General features: G+C 42.2%; 1 protein-coding gene across 1 annotated transcript in view; it reads left to right on the top strand.

Annotated features, from left to right (window-relative positions):
* Positions 1–6,457: 6,457 nt before the first annotated feature.
* The window catches only part of Cltc (clathrin, heavy chain (Hc)), a 70,902-nt gene continuing 59,630 nt past the window's right edge, over positions 6,458–17,729 (top strand). The window contains exon 1 of the mRNA XM_013013301.1: positions 6,458–6,954. Coding sequence (XP_012868755.1) covers positions 6,913–6,954 — 42 coding nt within the window. The 5' untranslated portion in view covers positions 6,458–6,912. The remainder of the gene's footprint in view (positions 6,955–17,729) is intronic.

Here is a 17,729-nt window from a genome sequence, read left to right as displayed (position 1 = left end):
TGTGGTTTTTTTTTTTTTGCCAGTACTGGAGCTTGAACTCATAGCTTGTGCACTGTCCCTGAGCTTCTTTTGTTCAAGGCTAGTACTTTACCACTTGAGCCACAGCACCACTTTTGCCTTTTTTCTGTGTATGTGGTACTGAGGAATCAAACCCAGGGCTTCATGCATGCTAGGCAAGCATGCACTCTACCACTAAGCCACATTCCCAGCTCCTCTGTTTTAGTCTGGAAAATGTTTTCAGTTTCCCTTAGTTTTTTTTGCATTGAATTTTAAGAAATGGCACTTGCTATTTTCATAGCATCCTCCATTTAAGGGTTTTTCCCCACCTCATAGTAAGGGTTTTTTTTTTTTGTTGGTGGTGGTGGTAGTTGTGGGGCTTGAACTCTGGGCCTGGGCACTGTCTCTTAGCTTTTCAGCTTAAGGCTAGTGTTCTACTACTTGAACCACAGTGTCATTTCTGGTTTTCTGATGGTTAATTGGAGATAAGAATCTCATGGAGTTTCCTGCTTGGGTTGGCTTTGAACCAAGATCCTCAGCCTCCTGAGTAGCTAGGATTACAGGCCTGAGCCACCGGCACCCTGCTAGTAAGGTATTTTTTAAAATTAGAATACTGCTTAAGTGATAGTCTCTCCTAGGGTATCACATATTAAGGCATATGGTATTTGTTCCTTATTGGTGACATTTTACTTGGTTAGACTTTAAAAAAAAATTCAACCTGGTTACTCTTACAATTCATAAGTAATTTCAGGGGAAAGTACTTCTAGATTATGTAAATTATCCCATTCTGCATAAAATGTGAGGGTTTGTCATCAATTGATAAGTCTTGCCTGTCAGGTTTATTTTTATTTACTTTTTGTCAGTCGTGGGTCTTGAACTCTGAGCCTGGGTGCTGTCCCTGGGTCTTGAACTCTGAGCCTGGGTGCTGTCCCTGAGCTCTTCAGCTCAAGGCTAGCGTTCTACCACTTGAGCCACAGCACTACTTCCAGTTTTCTGACTGGTTTATTGGAGATAAGAGTCTCACAGACTTTCTTGCCCAGACTGGCTTTGACCCACTATCCTCAGATCTCAGCCACCTGAGTAGCTAGGATTACAGGTGTAAGCCACTGGTGCCTGGCTCCAGGTTTATTCTTAAGGTTGCAAACTGATGTTTTCTTTAAAAAATTTTTTCCTGAGCTGGGGATCTATGATGACTCAGGCCTGTAATCCCAGCTATACAGAAGTACATATCAAGGGGATCTGGATTTGAGGCCAGCTGGGCAAAAAATAAGTATCTTAAGAATCTGGGTATGGTGATGTGTTCCTGTGATCTGAAGTTCATTAGAAACTAGAAGGTAGGAAGATCATAGACTGAGATCAAGCCTGGAGCAAAAATCAAAACACAACTTGAAAAATAAAGCAAAAAAAAAAAGGGGTTGGGAATATCCCTCAATTAATAGTGCTAAGCCCAGTTCTGCAAAAAAAAAAAAAAAAACCAAAAAGAAAAACCAAGTAATTTTTACCACTAGGAATGTGGCCCAGCAGTAGAGTACTTTTGTACATACCGAAGGTCCTAGATTTGATCCCTAACAGCATTAAAAACACTTTTTTAAAAAAGCAATTTTAAATTGTTCTCTAGGTTTGGTACATACTTAGGTTGGATTATGTTTGTTAAAAGTGATACATAAAACTTCATTGGGGGGCTGGGAAGGTGGCTCAGTGGTAGAGCGCTTGCCTTGTATGCCTGAGGCCCTGGGTTCGATTCCTCAGCACCACATAAGCAAAAAGAAAAAAGCCAGAAGTGGCACTGTGGCTCAAGTGGTAGAGTGCTAGCCTTGAACTGAAGAGCTGAGGGACAGCACCCAGGCCCAGAGTTCAGGCCTCACGACCGGACCCAAAAAAAACAACAACAACAACAAAAAAAACTTCATTGGAATGGAATGAGGTCTTTAAGATTCAGAATTGCTTTCCCCACATCAGTTGTTTCTTAAGCCTTTCCAAAGAATGTAACGTTACTTAATTTTATACTGTAAATACTGTAAAATATTTGGAGTAAATTATAATTCATTGAAACTTCATTACTGATTTAACACTTCACTAAATTTGTCCTTGTCAATTCTGTTCTGAGGAAATTGTTTTATCTTCATTAACAAGGCATGTGCCTTCTTACAACCATCCCTGACAAAACTTTTATGGGTCATGCTTCAGGCTTCACTTTGAACTGCAGGGACTAATAATTTCCAGAGGTCAAGAAAGACAGTTCTAAACTATTTACAAAGAGGAAACCCCACCCCCCACTCTCATCCCTTGTTCCCTTTTCATTCTATACATTCTTTCAAGCTTCAAGTGACTTGTTTTGGGGTTGGGAAAGGAATATAGTATAAAAAAAGTGATTTGGGATCTATTGATCAGCAGTTAAATTGCTTTTGAATTATTTCCATAATTTTCTGTAAATTTCTATGTTTAAACTAACTTCTGAGATGACGTTCTAAAGTAACATGAGCCACTTCATTTTTATTGGGATCTAATTAACCTTTATTGGGATTTAATGAACCCTTAGGAAATATATGAGGGACTTGTACAACAGGACCAGATTCTAGTTGATCCTCCACAAGACATCTTGGCAGTTACGTGATAAAGAGTAAAGAGTCACTATACATCTTATTGCCATCCATGATACATTATAAAACTTGTCTACATAAAGGCCTCAGACAGGCAAGCAATGAATGTAGTCTTAGAAGCTCAGGTGCATTTTATAATAGCCACTGAGGACTTTTTTTCCCTTGCTTTGTAAATGTTTTTTTTTTTCACTTTTTATTATCAGGATTTTGTTGTTGTTGTTGCTGTTGTTGGTTGTGGGGCTTGAACTCTGGGCCTGGGTGCTGTCCCTGTGCTTTTCAGCTCAAGGCAAGTGCTGTACCACTTGAGCAACAGTGCCACTTTCTTTTTTTTTTCCCCACTTCTGTTGGGGAAAATCTACCTTATACATAGGGTGTATACAGATACTGAATGGGCAAATACTTAAGACCCAAGCAATACTTATTTTCTTACTGGCATGTGACTTTTTTTTTCTTGCTTGAAATAAAGACCTGGTCTAATCCTGCTGGAATTCCTATCAGTAACCCAAGGGAGCTTGAGGTATTTCAAATAGTTGTCTTACTTGGGTTTAGCTAAAGTGTATCTCCTACAAGTTGTCAATCTGAACTGTAAGTAAAGTTTGCTTCCAAATGTTTAAATATCTGAGAAATGCCTTTGTGGTATGAATTTTTTCCTGCAACTAGCTCAAGCTGTTTTCTATAAGAGAATTTAAAAGGCAGAGAGTAAGTTCTCCCTGGGCTTTCTGTTTTATTTTTGTTCAAAGCTAGTATTGAACCACTTGAGATACAGCTCCACTTCTGGCTTTTTGGTGGTTAACTGGAGATAAGAGTCTTATCTGGGTGATCCTCAGATGTCAGTCTCCTGAGTAGCCAGAATTACAGTTGTGAGCCACTAGTGCCCCACAAAAGTTTGTTGTTTTTTTTTAAGGTATCTTTCCATTGGGGGTAACATGTATATACACACACCTTAGTTCTTGGAGTAAAATATAATATTGGTAGCACAATACAGGTTTCTGTATAGGTTTTATGAAACTGGCATACTTTAACAAACCAAACAATGTGGTTTTTGTTAATGCACAGTGCCTCACTGCAAGGACCTACTGTTGAACATTCAGAAAAAAACAACTTCAAATTCAAATAACTTGACCATTTACCTTTACATGGCTACCTTACTAAAACACTTTTTAGGGAATTGATTGATACATTGCAGTAGTTTGCTACAGGTTAAAAAAAAAATCCATTCTGCATAGCAGGATTTGTTTTCTGGTTTCATAGTTTATATGTTCTCTAACTTAGGTAGTCCCTAATCATAATGCCTTAAAATTTTGGGATTTTTTATTTTTATTTTTTGCCAGTCCTGGGGCATGAGCTCAGGGTCTGGGCACTGTCCCTGAGCCTTCTTTTGTTCAAGGCTAGCATTATACCACTTGAGCCACAGTGCCACTTCTGGCCTTTTCTGTTTATGTGGTAGTAAGGAATTGAAGCCAGGGTTTAATGCCTGCTAGGCAAGCACTCTACCACTAAGCCACATTCTCAGGCCACTGTTTGGGATTTCTAAACCATATGACACTTCTCTTGCCTTTAGTGTTAGAAAGGGTAGCATACTCCCCTAATAAACATATCTCACTACCCTACCCCAAACTGCAGATCTTTAAAAAGTCTCTGTGTTCTTGGTTTACTTTTCAGAAAGGATCTTGGTAATATATGTGGATTAGGCTGACCTGAAATTGGATCTTTCTACCTGAGCCCCTCTTCCAGCGCTGAGACTCTAGGCATGTGTCACAGGTTGCCTTGGATTTTTTTTTGTTGTTGTTGGTCGTGGAGCTTGAACTCTGGGTTTGGGCGTTGCCCTGTGCTCTTCAGCTCAAGATTAGCATTCTATCACTTGAGCAACAGCGCCACTTCCGGGTTTTGGGTGGTTAATTGGAGCTGAGTCTCATGGAGATTCCTGCCTCGGCTGGCTTAGAACAGTGACCCTCATATCTCAGCCTCCTGAGTAGCTAGGAATGAGTGAGTAGCTAGGAATAGCTAGGAGTGGCCTGAACTACTAGTGCCCAGCTTTGGGGATTTTTTTTTAATGTTTACCATTTCAACTCTCTTTTTCCTTTTGAAAATGCTGCATTTATTGATTTGAAGATGACATACTCAAAATGAGATCTCAATATTTTTCTAAGTGATTTATGAAAACAACACACTCACTGGATTTCTATGTGTAATGACACAGCATTCATGGTAACAGAACCTCTGCTCTCTTTGACTAGATACTCCACAATATCAATTACAAGTCAGTTGTTTTTGGAATTCTAAATGTACCTAAAACTTAAGGGTCTGTATGAAAATGCAAGATATTTACTAATAGATTCTGGTATGCTCACAAGTAGTTCTGCATCCCAGATTCAGAGATTGAAAATGTAATTTAAGCTACTGCATTACTGACACAGAACAGTAGTAGCTCCCTTAGAATTTTAACAGAATTTTTTCACGTGTAGGCAAATGCTAGCTATTCTAAGACTGGTATTAGAAAGTTATTTCAAATGTTGCAGAACACACTCCAGTATTTGTCTTAACAAAACAAAATGAAAATATGCAAGCATAAATCTTACAACGTGATGGCAAGGCTTTTCTCTGAAGAACAGCCTCTGTTTGCAATTCTTGCCGGATTCACTAAAAGCAACTAAAATGATTAAGCAAACTTCTCTAAACAAGACTGCTGACACAGAATTATTGTATACCCAATAGGACTTTATGTTCTTTAATTGAAAAGGACACTAAAAAGAGTAATTGTGGACTTTTTTCTCAAGAGCTTTCTGGGGAAGTGGAAGAAAAATCACAAAAGATGAAAAGACATCCAATTGTTTTAGCTTTTATTATATTAGTATTAAGAAATACTGCAGGCTATATTTTATCAAGAAAGTATTGGATTTATTGATAATGCTATGAGATACCTTCATGCTTCTGGAAGACACGATGCTTGGCTTTTGAAGGGCTAAACTAGAGGCAACCTCCAAGTGTTCCCACTGAAATAGAAGACTAATAGTTATTCCCTTTCCTCCAAAAACACTCTTCAGGTTTTACCAATCACCCTTTCCTTATCCCCATCTTCGAGACTAGTAATTTGGCACTGCTAAAAAGTTCCTGCCACAATTTCGGTCCAGTCCTTACAGGCGTCATTTCTAAAATACCCAAATTCTTTTCAATCCAGACAACTGCTAGCTAAACCAGGTTGGTGCAAGTCCACCAAGATGTCCGCAGAAACGCTTTGGGAGGACAAGCTACCACAAAACCAGCTTGGAGACATTTGACGAATGGCCTTCCCTGTCCTTTGAGGTAATTATCGAAGGAAGGAACACTCCAAGAGAATGCGCGCGTCAGGTTCTCCCGGACGCCCAAAGGGCGTGTGCTAAGGACAGGGATGAAATTCAGCCCCGTTCCGATCGCCCTCCCTGAGAGGTAAGAAACCGCCCACTGCGTGAAAGCCGGCGGGGGAGGCCTGGCGCAGCCGCCGCCGGGGCCGCGCTCTGCGGAGAGGCCGTTTCCCTGAGTCACGGAGAGGGCGGGAGGCTGGGCCCGTCCGCCCGCGCCACGTCCTCTTCTCAGTCCGCGACTCGGTCGAAATACAGAAGGACTGCCAGGGCCTCAAGACGGCCCCACATCAGACCACCTCATTCCCAGAAGACTCAGCATCTCCCTCCCTGACCCCCGCCGTCCATGCTGGGTAGCCAGCCACCAGCCGACCCTTCCCCACCAGCGTCACGTGCACCTGGAAGTGCGTGGGTGGGACTTCAAAGCGCCAACGGAAATGACGTCGGTCTTTTCGAGTCGCATGATGTGGCAAAATGTAGAAAAAAAAAGGGGGGGGGGAGGAGGGAGTGAGAAACCCGAAGCTGGAGAAAGTGATGAGTCTAAAAAAAGTAGTCCCTGGGTTCCTCTAGTCCACTCCCGTCGCATCAGTGAAGGGAGACTCTCGGCGCACTGCGCTCCGAATTCCTGCGCCCGACCGCGGCGCGGCGCGGCGCTCGCGGAGGGGTACATATAAAGGCTGAGGGAGTGAGCGGAGAGGCGGAGTTCTGTCACCGGGATCCATCCGCAGGGCTCAGCCGTTTCCGGAGTCTGCGCTGCGCCCGGTTCCGCCATTGCGGCTCTCCCGGCCCCAGGAGCCTCCGCCCCCGACCCGAGCTCTTTCGTCTGCCTGCCAGTTTCCTGCGTCCCCGGAGAGTATCTTGCTGAGCCCGACCTCCCCCCCCCCCTTCCCCCTTCTCCTCCTCTCCCCTCGGAGAGCCCGGGCAGCCCCTGGCCCCAGCCCCAGTGACAGGAGGACATCATACCTCCCGACCGCGCCATGGCCCAGATTCTGCCAATTCGTTTTCAGGAGCATCTCCAGGTGCGGCTGGGCCCGGGCTGGGGAGGGCCATGGGGAGGACGGTGGGAAGGAAGGAGCCGAAGTCTGGTTTCGAGCGGGACGGAGGGGAGGGGAGCGGAGGGAGGGGGCCTGGTTGTCAAGTCTCTGGCGTAGATGGAGGAAGGGGGCCCTCGGTCTTGGACAGCTGAAAAGGGTTAAAACGGTACGGGACGTGGTTGGAAATGACGATTCGGGGTGCAAAGGGCGGCGAGGCCAGGCCTGAATTCGGCTGGGCCTTCAGCTTCCTGGATGGCAAGACCTGCGCATACTAACTTCCCCCTTTCCTCATTTTACTCGGTTCATTCATTTGGGTAGGAGGGTGGGAAGGGGGGGGGTTTCTCCTGTCGCAGAATTCTCGTCACCCCTGGGCCAGCGCAGAGCTGTCACCTTCTTCTGCTCTAATCTTTCTCTCCTGTCTGCACCCTGGAGTTGTGTGGCTGGTGGGTTGGGGAGGAGCAACCTTTTTCATCCTCCCTCTGCGGCTCACAACTGAGAAAGGCACCTTCCCCGGAGGGGGGGGGGGAGGGCAGGGAGGTTGGGGGGGGAGAGGAATGGCGGTGCTTCGACTCTCGCCTTCCCGGAGGCAGTAGGAACAGAAGGTCACCGAAGGAACTGTGAGGGGATTGAATGAGAGGACGTATTTCTTGGGGCGGTGTCAGCCTCAGAGTGTGTGAGGTCAAGGTCCCTAGGGAAACTTGCGTGTTTTTTTTTTTTTCCTTTCTGGATTTTCTCCGGTGGAGGGGGTCGTGTAAGGTCCTATCCCCCCCCCACCTTTGATTGTGGAAGAATTATTTGGGAATCATCCAGGGAGTTCTTCTGGAGTCCAGCAAGTAGTAGGATTATTGGGGCGTTTGTACTTCCTGTGGACTGCTTGGAGTTACACAGAGCCTGGGGATAGAGCCTGCTTGGAGATTTGCAGGGTTAGTTGATCTGTAACTGGCTTCTTTTTGAATAGGTTCTACAGTTCTGCCCCCCACTGGGCTTTATCCTGGAGGCTACATACTGTAGTCTAATCTGACTGCGAGCCTGTGATCAGCCTAGGCAGGTGACCATTGGAGGGTTCACTGAATTAAGCCTCTCTTGAGCTTTCCAATTTTCCTAGTTCCACCAATCCCAGGTTTTACTTTAACAGAATAATTTATTATCAATTTGTTTTCCACTTCAATATCTTTAATGGAGCGTACTTCAAACTCTGAAGGCTTATTTCATGAGGATGCAGTGGTTTGACATACACTATTAGTAGACTATTGGACACTTATCATTGAAGACAGATTTTATCTACTTCCACTTGTAGAAAGACCTAGTAAGGTTTAATATTCAGGCTGTGAGTAAAATAATTTTATTATTGCTTTATAGATATTACCACAATTGCTTTCACTAGCAAGAAATTTTAAGACTGAAATATTAAGAATCTTTTCCTCTAAAACAAATGCAACTTTTATAATCGTTACTAGTTTTTAAATAATTCATTTGACCTTTGCAATAAAACACTACAAAAGGTTTAAAAATGTTAGGTGACAATATGAAGAGGTTATTTTTCCAACAGGATTGAAGTTTGTGGTTGCCTCTGTTAAAAATGTGGTAGTCAATGAGTGTGGAAAGTTAGGAAGATACAGTGAAGAGCAAACATTGTTCGTTATCACACTACAGTATATTTGAAAAATACTTGTGAACAAAATGTATGTAAACCAGATACAACTGCTAATAATTTCACATGAAAGAGGTTTGTCTCACTGGTAAATCTTACTTGGATGGTTTGAGTTACAGCTTTTTTATTTCTATCTTTAATAGAAATGAGTTGTTAACATGGTATTAAACATTGGAAACTAACCTTATCCTAAGTAAAGATAGATTTAAAACAGGTGTGATTAGTAAGTTGTTCAAAGTTTCTGAACTTTAGACATCCATTTTTTGGAGTGCTTAGCCATGCTTAAATTTGAGGTTAGCTAGTATGAGGTTAGTAGATAGTGATTAGTGTTATACACAAATTACCAAATCATCAGCCTCTTCCGGGATAATGTATCTCTTGACATCACTTTTTCTTTTTTTTTTTTTTTTTGGTCAGTCGTGGGGCTTGAACTCTGGACCTGGGCGCTGTCCCTCATCTCTTAAGCTCAAGGCTAGTGCTCTACCACTGAGTCACAGCGCCGCTTCTGGTTCTGGTGGAGATAAGAGTCTCATGGACTTTCCTGCCCGGGCTGGCTTTGAACCGTGATCCTCAGATCTCAGCCTCCTGAATAGCTAGGATTACAGGCATGAGCCACCAGCGCCCGGATCTTGACATCACATTTTATCTTCTCCCTTTTAAAGAATTAATAAGGATTATTTTGATTATTGTCTTAGGTCTTTGACCTCTGTCTGAGCCTCTGTCAGTTTTCTAAGTAGCAGAATGTGTTCTGCAACACTGGGGATAAAAAGCAGAAAAAGGCTAGGTACTGGTGGCTCATCCTTATGAGCAGTTCGGAGCCAGTACAAGCAGAAAAGTTTACGAGACTCTTCAATAAACTACCAAAAGCCAGAAGTGGAACTGTGGCTTAAGTGGTAGAGCACTAGCCTTGAGCAAAAAAGTTCAGGGACAGCGCCTGAGTCTGGTGTTGGAGCCCCAGGAACAGCATGTGCATCTATGTGTGCATATGTGCACGCGTGCATACACAAGATAGAAACAAGAAATGAGGAACTTGAGTGTGAGTAAGCTTGTGAAACTTCAAAAAGTGAACTGTGCACACCCACACACACCTATAATGTCCACATAAAGAATTTGTCATCAAGGTTTGGAACGACATTGAATGTTAACATATTACATTTTTAAGGATTCTGTTTTCATTTTGTAGACTGATAGCAGCCAATAACTAAGTGCTTGTTTCAGCATGACATTGCCAGAGTTGCGGGTACTGAACAAATTCTGGACTACTAAGAGTTGCTGCAATTCTCAATTCTTGGGATATTAAGTGCTTTAGGCCAGCTAGCAAATTCTTTTGTAATCTTGGGGTGCTTTAGATTTCCAATTAAAGATTTTTTCCTTCTTCCTTCCCTCCCCTTTCTTTTTGTCAGTCATCGTGCTTGAACTCTGGGCCTGGGCACTGTCCCTGAGCTTTTTTTGCTCAAGTCTAGCACTACCACTTGAACCACAGCACTACTTTCCAGTTTTATGGTGGTTAATTGGAGATGAGAGTCTCACTATCATTCCTGCCCAGGCTGTTTTTGGTTGGTCCTGGGGCTTGAACTCTGGGCTTGGGTGCTGTCCTTGTGCTCTTCAGCTCAAGGTGAGTGCTCTACCACTTGAGCCACAGCGCCACTTCTGGTTTTTTAGTGGTTTATTGGAGATAAGAGTCTCACGGACTTTCCTGCCCGGGCTGGCTTTGAACTGTGATCCTCAGATCTCAGCCTCCTGAGTAGCTGGGATTGCAGGTGTGAGCCACCAGCGCCGGCTTCGGGCTGGCTTTGAGCCCTGATCCTCAGATCTCAGCCTCCTGAGTAGCTGGGATTGCAGGTGTGAGCCACCAGCGCCGGCTTCGGGCTGGCTTTGAGCCCTGATCCTCAGATCTCAGCCTCCGGAGTAGCTAGGATGACAAGGGTGAACCACTGGTGCCCAGCTTCCTCCCACCTGTTTTTAGTGTTGATCCATAAATACAGGCATGGAGTGTGTTGTAAATAGTAGGGATTCTTGCTAAGGTTATTTTCATTGCTGCAAAGAGAAAGCAATTATTTCCTCCCTGAGATTTGATATATACTCAGGGGGACTGCTGGAAAGAGATATACTTTATGGAATTAATCTGCAGTCTACCCTTGGAATAGTTTTAAAACATACTTTTCATAGTTTTTCTTACGAGTCAGTTTACTCAACTTTTTAAGGAATATGACATTTAGTGAAATATTTTTACTCAGATGAGTAAATAATTCAAAACATGGATCTAAGTGTTTATAGAAACACCAAACATGATGTTAGTGTGCAGTGAAATTGGTGATCTTAGAAACCTTGAAACTTGTACTTTGCTTTTATAAGTTCCATTTATATTTGGTCCTCAGCTTCTTTGCAAAATTATTCTTAAATTTTATATTCAGCCCTATAGGGTTGATAGTTGAATTACATTTAACTGTTTTTTTTCTTTCTGATAGTGTTGGTGATGTGGTTCCTTGTGTTACTGCTCAGTAGAAAAGTTCTCTTCAATGATGGAAGTGTCTGTTAGCTAACAAGAATATTGAGCACTTGAATTGTGGCTAATGTGACTGAGAAACCAACTAGTTTATTTTATTTCTATTTAATTAATTTAAGTGCATACAGCAAGCCTGGCATCAGTGGCTCATGCCTGTAATCCTTGAAGGCAGCCTGGGCAAGAAAGTCCATGAGACTTTTAATACCAGTAGCTTACCAAAAAGTCAGAAGTAGAGCTATGGTTCAAGTGGTAAAGTCTTGAGCACAAAAGCTCAGGGACAGCATCCAGGTCCCAAGTTCAAGCCCAGGACTAGCAAAATAATAATAATAACAACAACTACTACTACATGTGGCTATTGACTACCAACATTGGACTGCATAGTTAATTATAGGCCACACTAATGTACTTTGGAAGATTGGAGATTGATCTAACTATGCTTGAAATATTTTGCTAGCTAAAGTTAAAATCATTTGTTATCCAGAACTGTTGGTTGAATGCTGTCTTTTATGGGAGGGGTGATGATACATATGACTAATGACTGGAGAGGACAGCAGCAGACTTTGAGAATCTGTTAGGTCTATAATGTAGCTAGTACTTTTCAGATCTTCACTGAATACTACTATTCTGTCCCCCACTTCCACCTTTCTTAACATTTGAAGAAAGTGAGACTCAAGGTAGTTCCTGGGCACCACAGTATCAGAATGGGATTTATTTTTATTTTTATTTTTTTCCAGTCCTGTGTCTTGAACTCTGGCCTGGGCACTATCCCTGAGCTTCTTTTGCTCAAGGCTAACACTTGCCACTTGAACCACAGCGCCACTTCCAGTTTTCTGGTTGTTAATTGGAGATGAGAGTCTCATTGTCTTACCTGCCCAGGCTGGCTTTGAGCCCTGATCCTCAGATCTCAGCCTCCTGAGTAGCTAGTGTAAGCCATTGGTGCCTAGCTATTACATGGGATTTCTGACAAAAATATTTCAAAGAAGTGAAATGACTTTTTCTTTATTTGTGTGTGTGTGGGGGGGGTGCACGCACACACGTGTGCACACGCTTATCCTGGGGCTTGAACTCAGATCTCAGATCCTAGGAGCTGTCTCTGAGCTTTTTTTTGGGGGGGGGGTGGTCAGGCATGGGTCTTGAACTCTGAGCCTGGGCACTGTCCTTGAGCTCTGTCTCTTCAGCTCAAGGCTAGCACTCCACCACTTGAGCTACAGTACCACTTTCAGTTCTCTGGTGGTTACTTGGAGATAAGAGTCTCACGGACTTTCCTGCCCGGGCTGGCTTTGAACTGTGATCCTCAGATCTCAGCCTCCTGAATAGCTAGGATTACAGGAGTGAGCCACCGGTGCCTGACCTGGAATGACTTTTCTTAAACAGGGTCTTGCTGTTTAGCACACATTGTCTTGGATCTGGTTCTATAGTCCAGGCTGACCTCCATTATATGGTACTCCCTCATCATCTTAAGTGCTGAGACTTTTGGTCTTATATCATCATATAAACAGAATGACCATATTTAAGAGAAATGATATAGTGCCCTATTGTTTTTTTCTTCTGTTGGACTTTGGTCTAGAAAATTCTACTTAAGCCAGGTGCCATTGGCTCTAACCTGTAATTATAGCTACTCAGGAGGCTGAGATCTGAAGTATGGTTCAAAACTACCTTGGACAGGAATGTCTGTGAGACTCTTTTTTTTTTTCCAGGGCTGAGGACTGAACCCAGGGCCTTACGCGCACTGGGCGGGTGCTCTTCCACTGGGCTAAACCCCCAACCCCTAAAAATTTTTTTTGTTAGTCGTGGGGCTTGAACTCTGGGCCTGAGCACTGTCCCTCAGCTCTTCAGCTCAAGGAGAGTGCTCTACCACTTGAGCTACAGTGCCACTTCCTGTGAGACTCTTATCTACACTAAATTACCATAAAAACTGGAAGTGGAGCTGTGGCTCATAGAGTGCTATCCTTGAGTAAAAGAAGCTAAAGGATAACACCCAGACCCTGAATTCAAGCCCCAGCACCCCTTCCTCTCCCCCCCTCACGCAAAAATAAAAAAAGAAAGAATTCTACTTGTTTAAAATATAATTAATTAAATTATGCTATGGACAGAATTTTAGTTTGGGGATTGTGAAACCTAGTGCTGTGTAAGAGAAAAATAATATGATGGGCTGGGAAGGTGACTTAGTGGTAAGAGTGCTTGCCTTGCATGCATGAGGCCCTGGATTCGATTCCTCAGCACCACATAAGCAAAAAAAGCTGGAAATGGTGCTGTGGCTCAAGTGGTAGAGTGCTAGCCTTGAGCTGAAGAGCTGAGGGACTGTACCCAGGCCCAGAGTTCAGACCCCACAACCGACCAAAAAAAAAAATCCATGTATAATCATTAAAAAATTTTAGTGTCCATATTAAAAGTAAAATACAGGTAGAGTACATTTTAATGCATTTTAACTCATTCCCAAAATATTTAAGCAGGTAAGCAAAATAAATTTAACTGTGTTGGAGGATGGGAAGGTGGCTCAGTGGTAGAGCGCTTGCCTTGCATGCCTGAGGCCCTGGGTTCGATTCCTCAGCACCACATAAGCAAAAAGAAAAAAGCCAGAAGTGATGCTGTGGCTCAAGTGGTAGAGTGCTAGCCTTGAGCTGAAGAGTTGAGTGAGGGACAGCGCCCAGGTCCAGAGTTCAGGCCCCACGACTGGATCCAAAAAAAAATTAAAAAAAAATACTGTGTTATCTTTCATTTTCTTGTACTAGACTTTTAAATTTGATGTGTATTTTACATTCTGCATTTTAACTCAGACCCTAGTTTCATTGGAAATACTTAATTTGTGCCCCAAAATACTTGATCTATATCCTAAAAGTATTACTGGGGAAAGCGTATTTGCATACATATATTATTCTGAGCATACTTTTTCCAGTAGCTGAATTATTTATTTAATTTTAATTAAGTTAAGCTAAGTCACAATAGCCATGTTTAATTATAAATCTTATAGTGTGTGATCTTTCTTTGTATACTTTTGGTACATTATTAACTAGTGTTCATTGATCATATATATTTGAGAAACCTAATGACGCATGTTTAATAAAATACTCTTGGCATGCTAGTCTGGCTTTTGTTAGCATACTTACATGCTTTCTTTCAATAAAAGGTCTTGCTAGAGCCTGGCACTAGTGGCTCATGGCCTGTAATCCTAGCTACTCAGGAGGCTGAGATCTGAGGATCACGGTTCAAAGCCAGCCCAGGCAGGAAAGGCTGTGAAACTACAATAAACCACTGGAAAAACCCGAAGTGGTGCTATTGCTCAGGTGGTAAAGCACTAGCCTTGAGCTGAAGACTGAGGGATAGCGCCCAGGCCCAGAGTTCAAGCCTCAGGACTCACCAAAAAAAAAAAAAAAGGTTTTGCTGTATAACCTAGCTGCCCTCAATTTGTCATTTTCTACATCTGCCTCCTATAAATGTTTTTTAAGGTGATAATATTGAAGTCAGTATATGTAAGTGGAAATAAGTTCATTGTTTATAATTTAATGTTTTGTGTTAGAATGAAGCTGTTTTTCTAAATTAATATTCATATATGCTATGTTAAAACTAGCTTCATGAAGTTAGCTTGTCTTTGTGCCAAAGTAAAGATTATTGCATTGTCATCTTCCATTCCATACCTCCTGCCCTGTGTGGCTAATAACACTCTTAACTTGAAGAGATGGCTGGAAGTTTGGATCTGAATGTATTAAGCAAACATCTGTTAAATATGGATTTTATGAATTTCTTACTTTGCGTTGTCGAAGACATAATTTGTTCTACTTTCAAGAGACTACCACCAAATCTTAATTGTCCATAAGTCTAGAATACAAAATCTAAATGCCTTGAGTATTACAGAGATGTGAGTACCTAGCATGTGCTAAAAACCTGCTTCTTTATGTTCATTATGTCGGTAAGAGAACCATTTTGGGTTGGTGGAGTTACCTTAATTGATAAGACAGGGTTGTTGAAGTTTTTTTTTGGGGGGGGGGCGGTCTGGTCGTGGGGCCTGAACTCTGGGCCTGGGCACTGTCCTTCAGCTCTTCAGCTCAAAGCAAGTACTCTACCACTTGAGCCACAGCGCCACTTCTGGCCTTTTTTTTCCTGCTTATGTGGTGCTGAGGAATTGAACCCAGGGCCTCATGCATGCAATGCAAGCGCTCTACCACTGAGCCACCTTCCCAGCCCGAGGATTGTTGAAGTTATAGTAGTTAATTTACAGAGTCTCACAATTAATAAGTTCTCAGTCTTTAATATTCTTTCAATTGACAAGGTGCCTCATTTGGTCAATAATTTGTATAATTTGAACTGCAAAATATACCACAGTTGTATCTATGCTGTGGTGTCCTTCAATGTACATTTTCTAGTATCAGTTTGGTTTTAGGTAATAGTTCTGTTTTGTTTTGAGTTAGAATCTTACTATGTACCCCAGGCTGTCCTTGAACTCTTCATACACCTGTCTCAGCCTCCCAAATACTGGGATTTTTAGACATGCAACAACAGGACCAGCACAGCCAATATTTGACTTTATATCTGAAACTATTATCAAGATATCTTCTTAGAAGGTTTTCAGCTAATTTCCTAGTGATAAATGATGCAAAATGATTAGGATCAAGTTGGCTTGTAACCATAATTATTTTATGATTATATCCCTCTCTTATAACAACTGGGACTTTCCTGTAGACTTCCTTAATGATGAGAGTGATGTATTCCATTGTGAAGCCACTTTTGAAGGTAGAAAACTGCTTTCAATTTTACTGTATATTTATGTTTTTGTGGCTACACTAAAAGATAGAACTCATGAGTAATTGTGCTTGAGGAGGATATGTGGGGAGGAGGGAGGAAGGGAGAATAGTAGATGAGTAGCTGATCATACTTGCTTGGTTCCAGTGTCGTAGTAATGGAGTACAGCAAGTAATAGTATTTGCTGTTCTGAATCATTAGGTAAACATAGACTTGTAAATTCTAAAGAAAACAACTTTCAAAGATTGCTTCTGAATATATAGACAAAGTACCCTATTCATGTGAAAAACTACATTTCATTTAAATTTAATCAGCAGTGCGATTCTGGAAAATGTTCTCAGATGTTTCACCTGGCTTTATCAGGTTTTTAGCTTGCCTCAACTTCCTCATTTATTAAAGCATACTTTTTGGTAATGGTGATGTTAGGCTATGTAATATGTTTGTTGTAAAAGCATTCATACTTAGTTTTTTGTTTTGTTTTGTCGGTTGGGGCCTGAACTCTGGGGCTGGGCACTGTCCCTCAGCTCTTCAGTTCAAGGCTAGTGCTCTACCACTTGAGCCACAGCACCACATAAGGCTTTTTTGCTTGTGTGGTGCTGAGGAATTGAACCCAGGGCCTCATGCATGCAAGGCAAGCACTCTACCACTGAGTCACCTTCCCAGCCCTGATACTTAGTTTTTACAGACACTTAAATATTAGTTCTTCCCTGTTACTATGTAGGGGTCTCCTTTTATCAGTAGAGGTGGATAAAAATGCCATGCTAAAGGAAAAACTACAACGTCTCCAGTTATTGAAGCCAAGATCTTGAAGTTACACTGGTCTTTTCCCTCCCTATTTTGTACATCCAGATCATTTCTGGGGTAGGGAAAGGAAGAACCTGTATAATGATGTATCCAGAGGTCCAGGGACCAGGGATCATAGTAGATGAAAATAGGAGTTGATTCAGGGGTTACTTCGATTTATTTCTGATCGTTTGTTCATCTGATAAACCACTGAAAGTAGAATGAGGGATAAAGACCATATATAAGGTAATATATAACTTACAAATAGATAAGCTAGTGTAACTTTTAATGGATGTCATTACTTGAAGATGACTACATGGCCTGCAACTCATTTTCCCACTCTACAATATTCTATATTTGACCATTTTGAACTATGGACATAATACCTAAAAATTCATTTACCACAAATTCTTTTTTTTTTTGGGTCCAGTTGTGGGGCCTGAACTCAGCTCTTCAGCCCCTACCACAAATTCTTTTTTTTTTTTTATTTTTTTTATTTTTTTTTTTGGGTCCAGTCGTGGGGCCTGAACTCTGGGCCTGGGCGCTGTCCCTCAGCTCTTCAGCTCAAGGCTAGCGCTCTACCACTTGAGCCACAGTGCCACTTCCGGCTTTTTTCTTTTTACTCATGTGGTGCTGAGGAATCGAACCCAGGGCCTCATGCATGCAAGGCAAGCGCTCTACCACTGAGCCACCTTCCCAGCCCCCCTACCACAAATTCTTAAAGAAAGAATTTCCTTATGAAAAGCTTCACTAACTCTCCAAAAGTTTGAGTCCTTCTCATAGTTCTATTTTGAACATCTAACCAATTGTGTAGCAGAAGCTACTGTAGATATGAAAGCACTTGGATTTCAAGGTTATATGGCTCTAGGAAGTGTTGCTGTGGCTCAAGTGGTAGAGTGCTTGCTTTGAGCTGAAGAGCTGAGGGACAGCGCTCAGGCCCAGAGTTCAAGCCCCACGACCAACAAAAAGTAAAAAAACAAAACAAAAACAAAAAAACTGTCAAGGTTATATGGCTCTAATAATTTCTTCTGTGTACATGTTTCACAATCGAAACTACTAGATGTCGCAAACATCTTAAGTATC

The sequence above is a fragment of the Dipodomys ordii genome, unplaced genomic scaffold (genome assembly GCF_000151885.1).
Source record: "Dipodomys ordii isolate 6190 unplaced genomic scaffold, Dord_2.0 Scaffold19, whole genome shotgun sequence".
Classification (NCBI taxonomy): domain Eukaryota; kingdom Metazoa; phylum Chordata; class Mammalia; order Rodentia; family Heteromyidae; genus Dipodomys; species Dipodomys ordii.
This window is presented reverse-complemented; position numbering and strand designations above follow the sequence as displayed.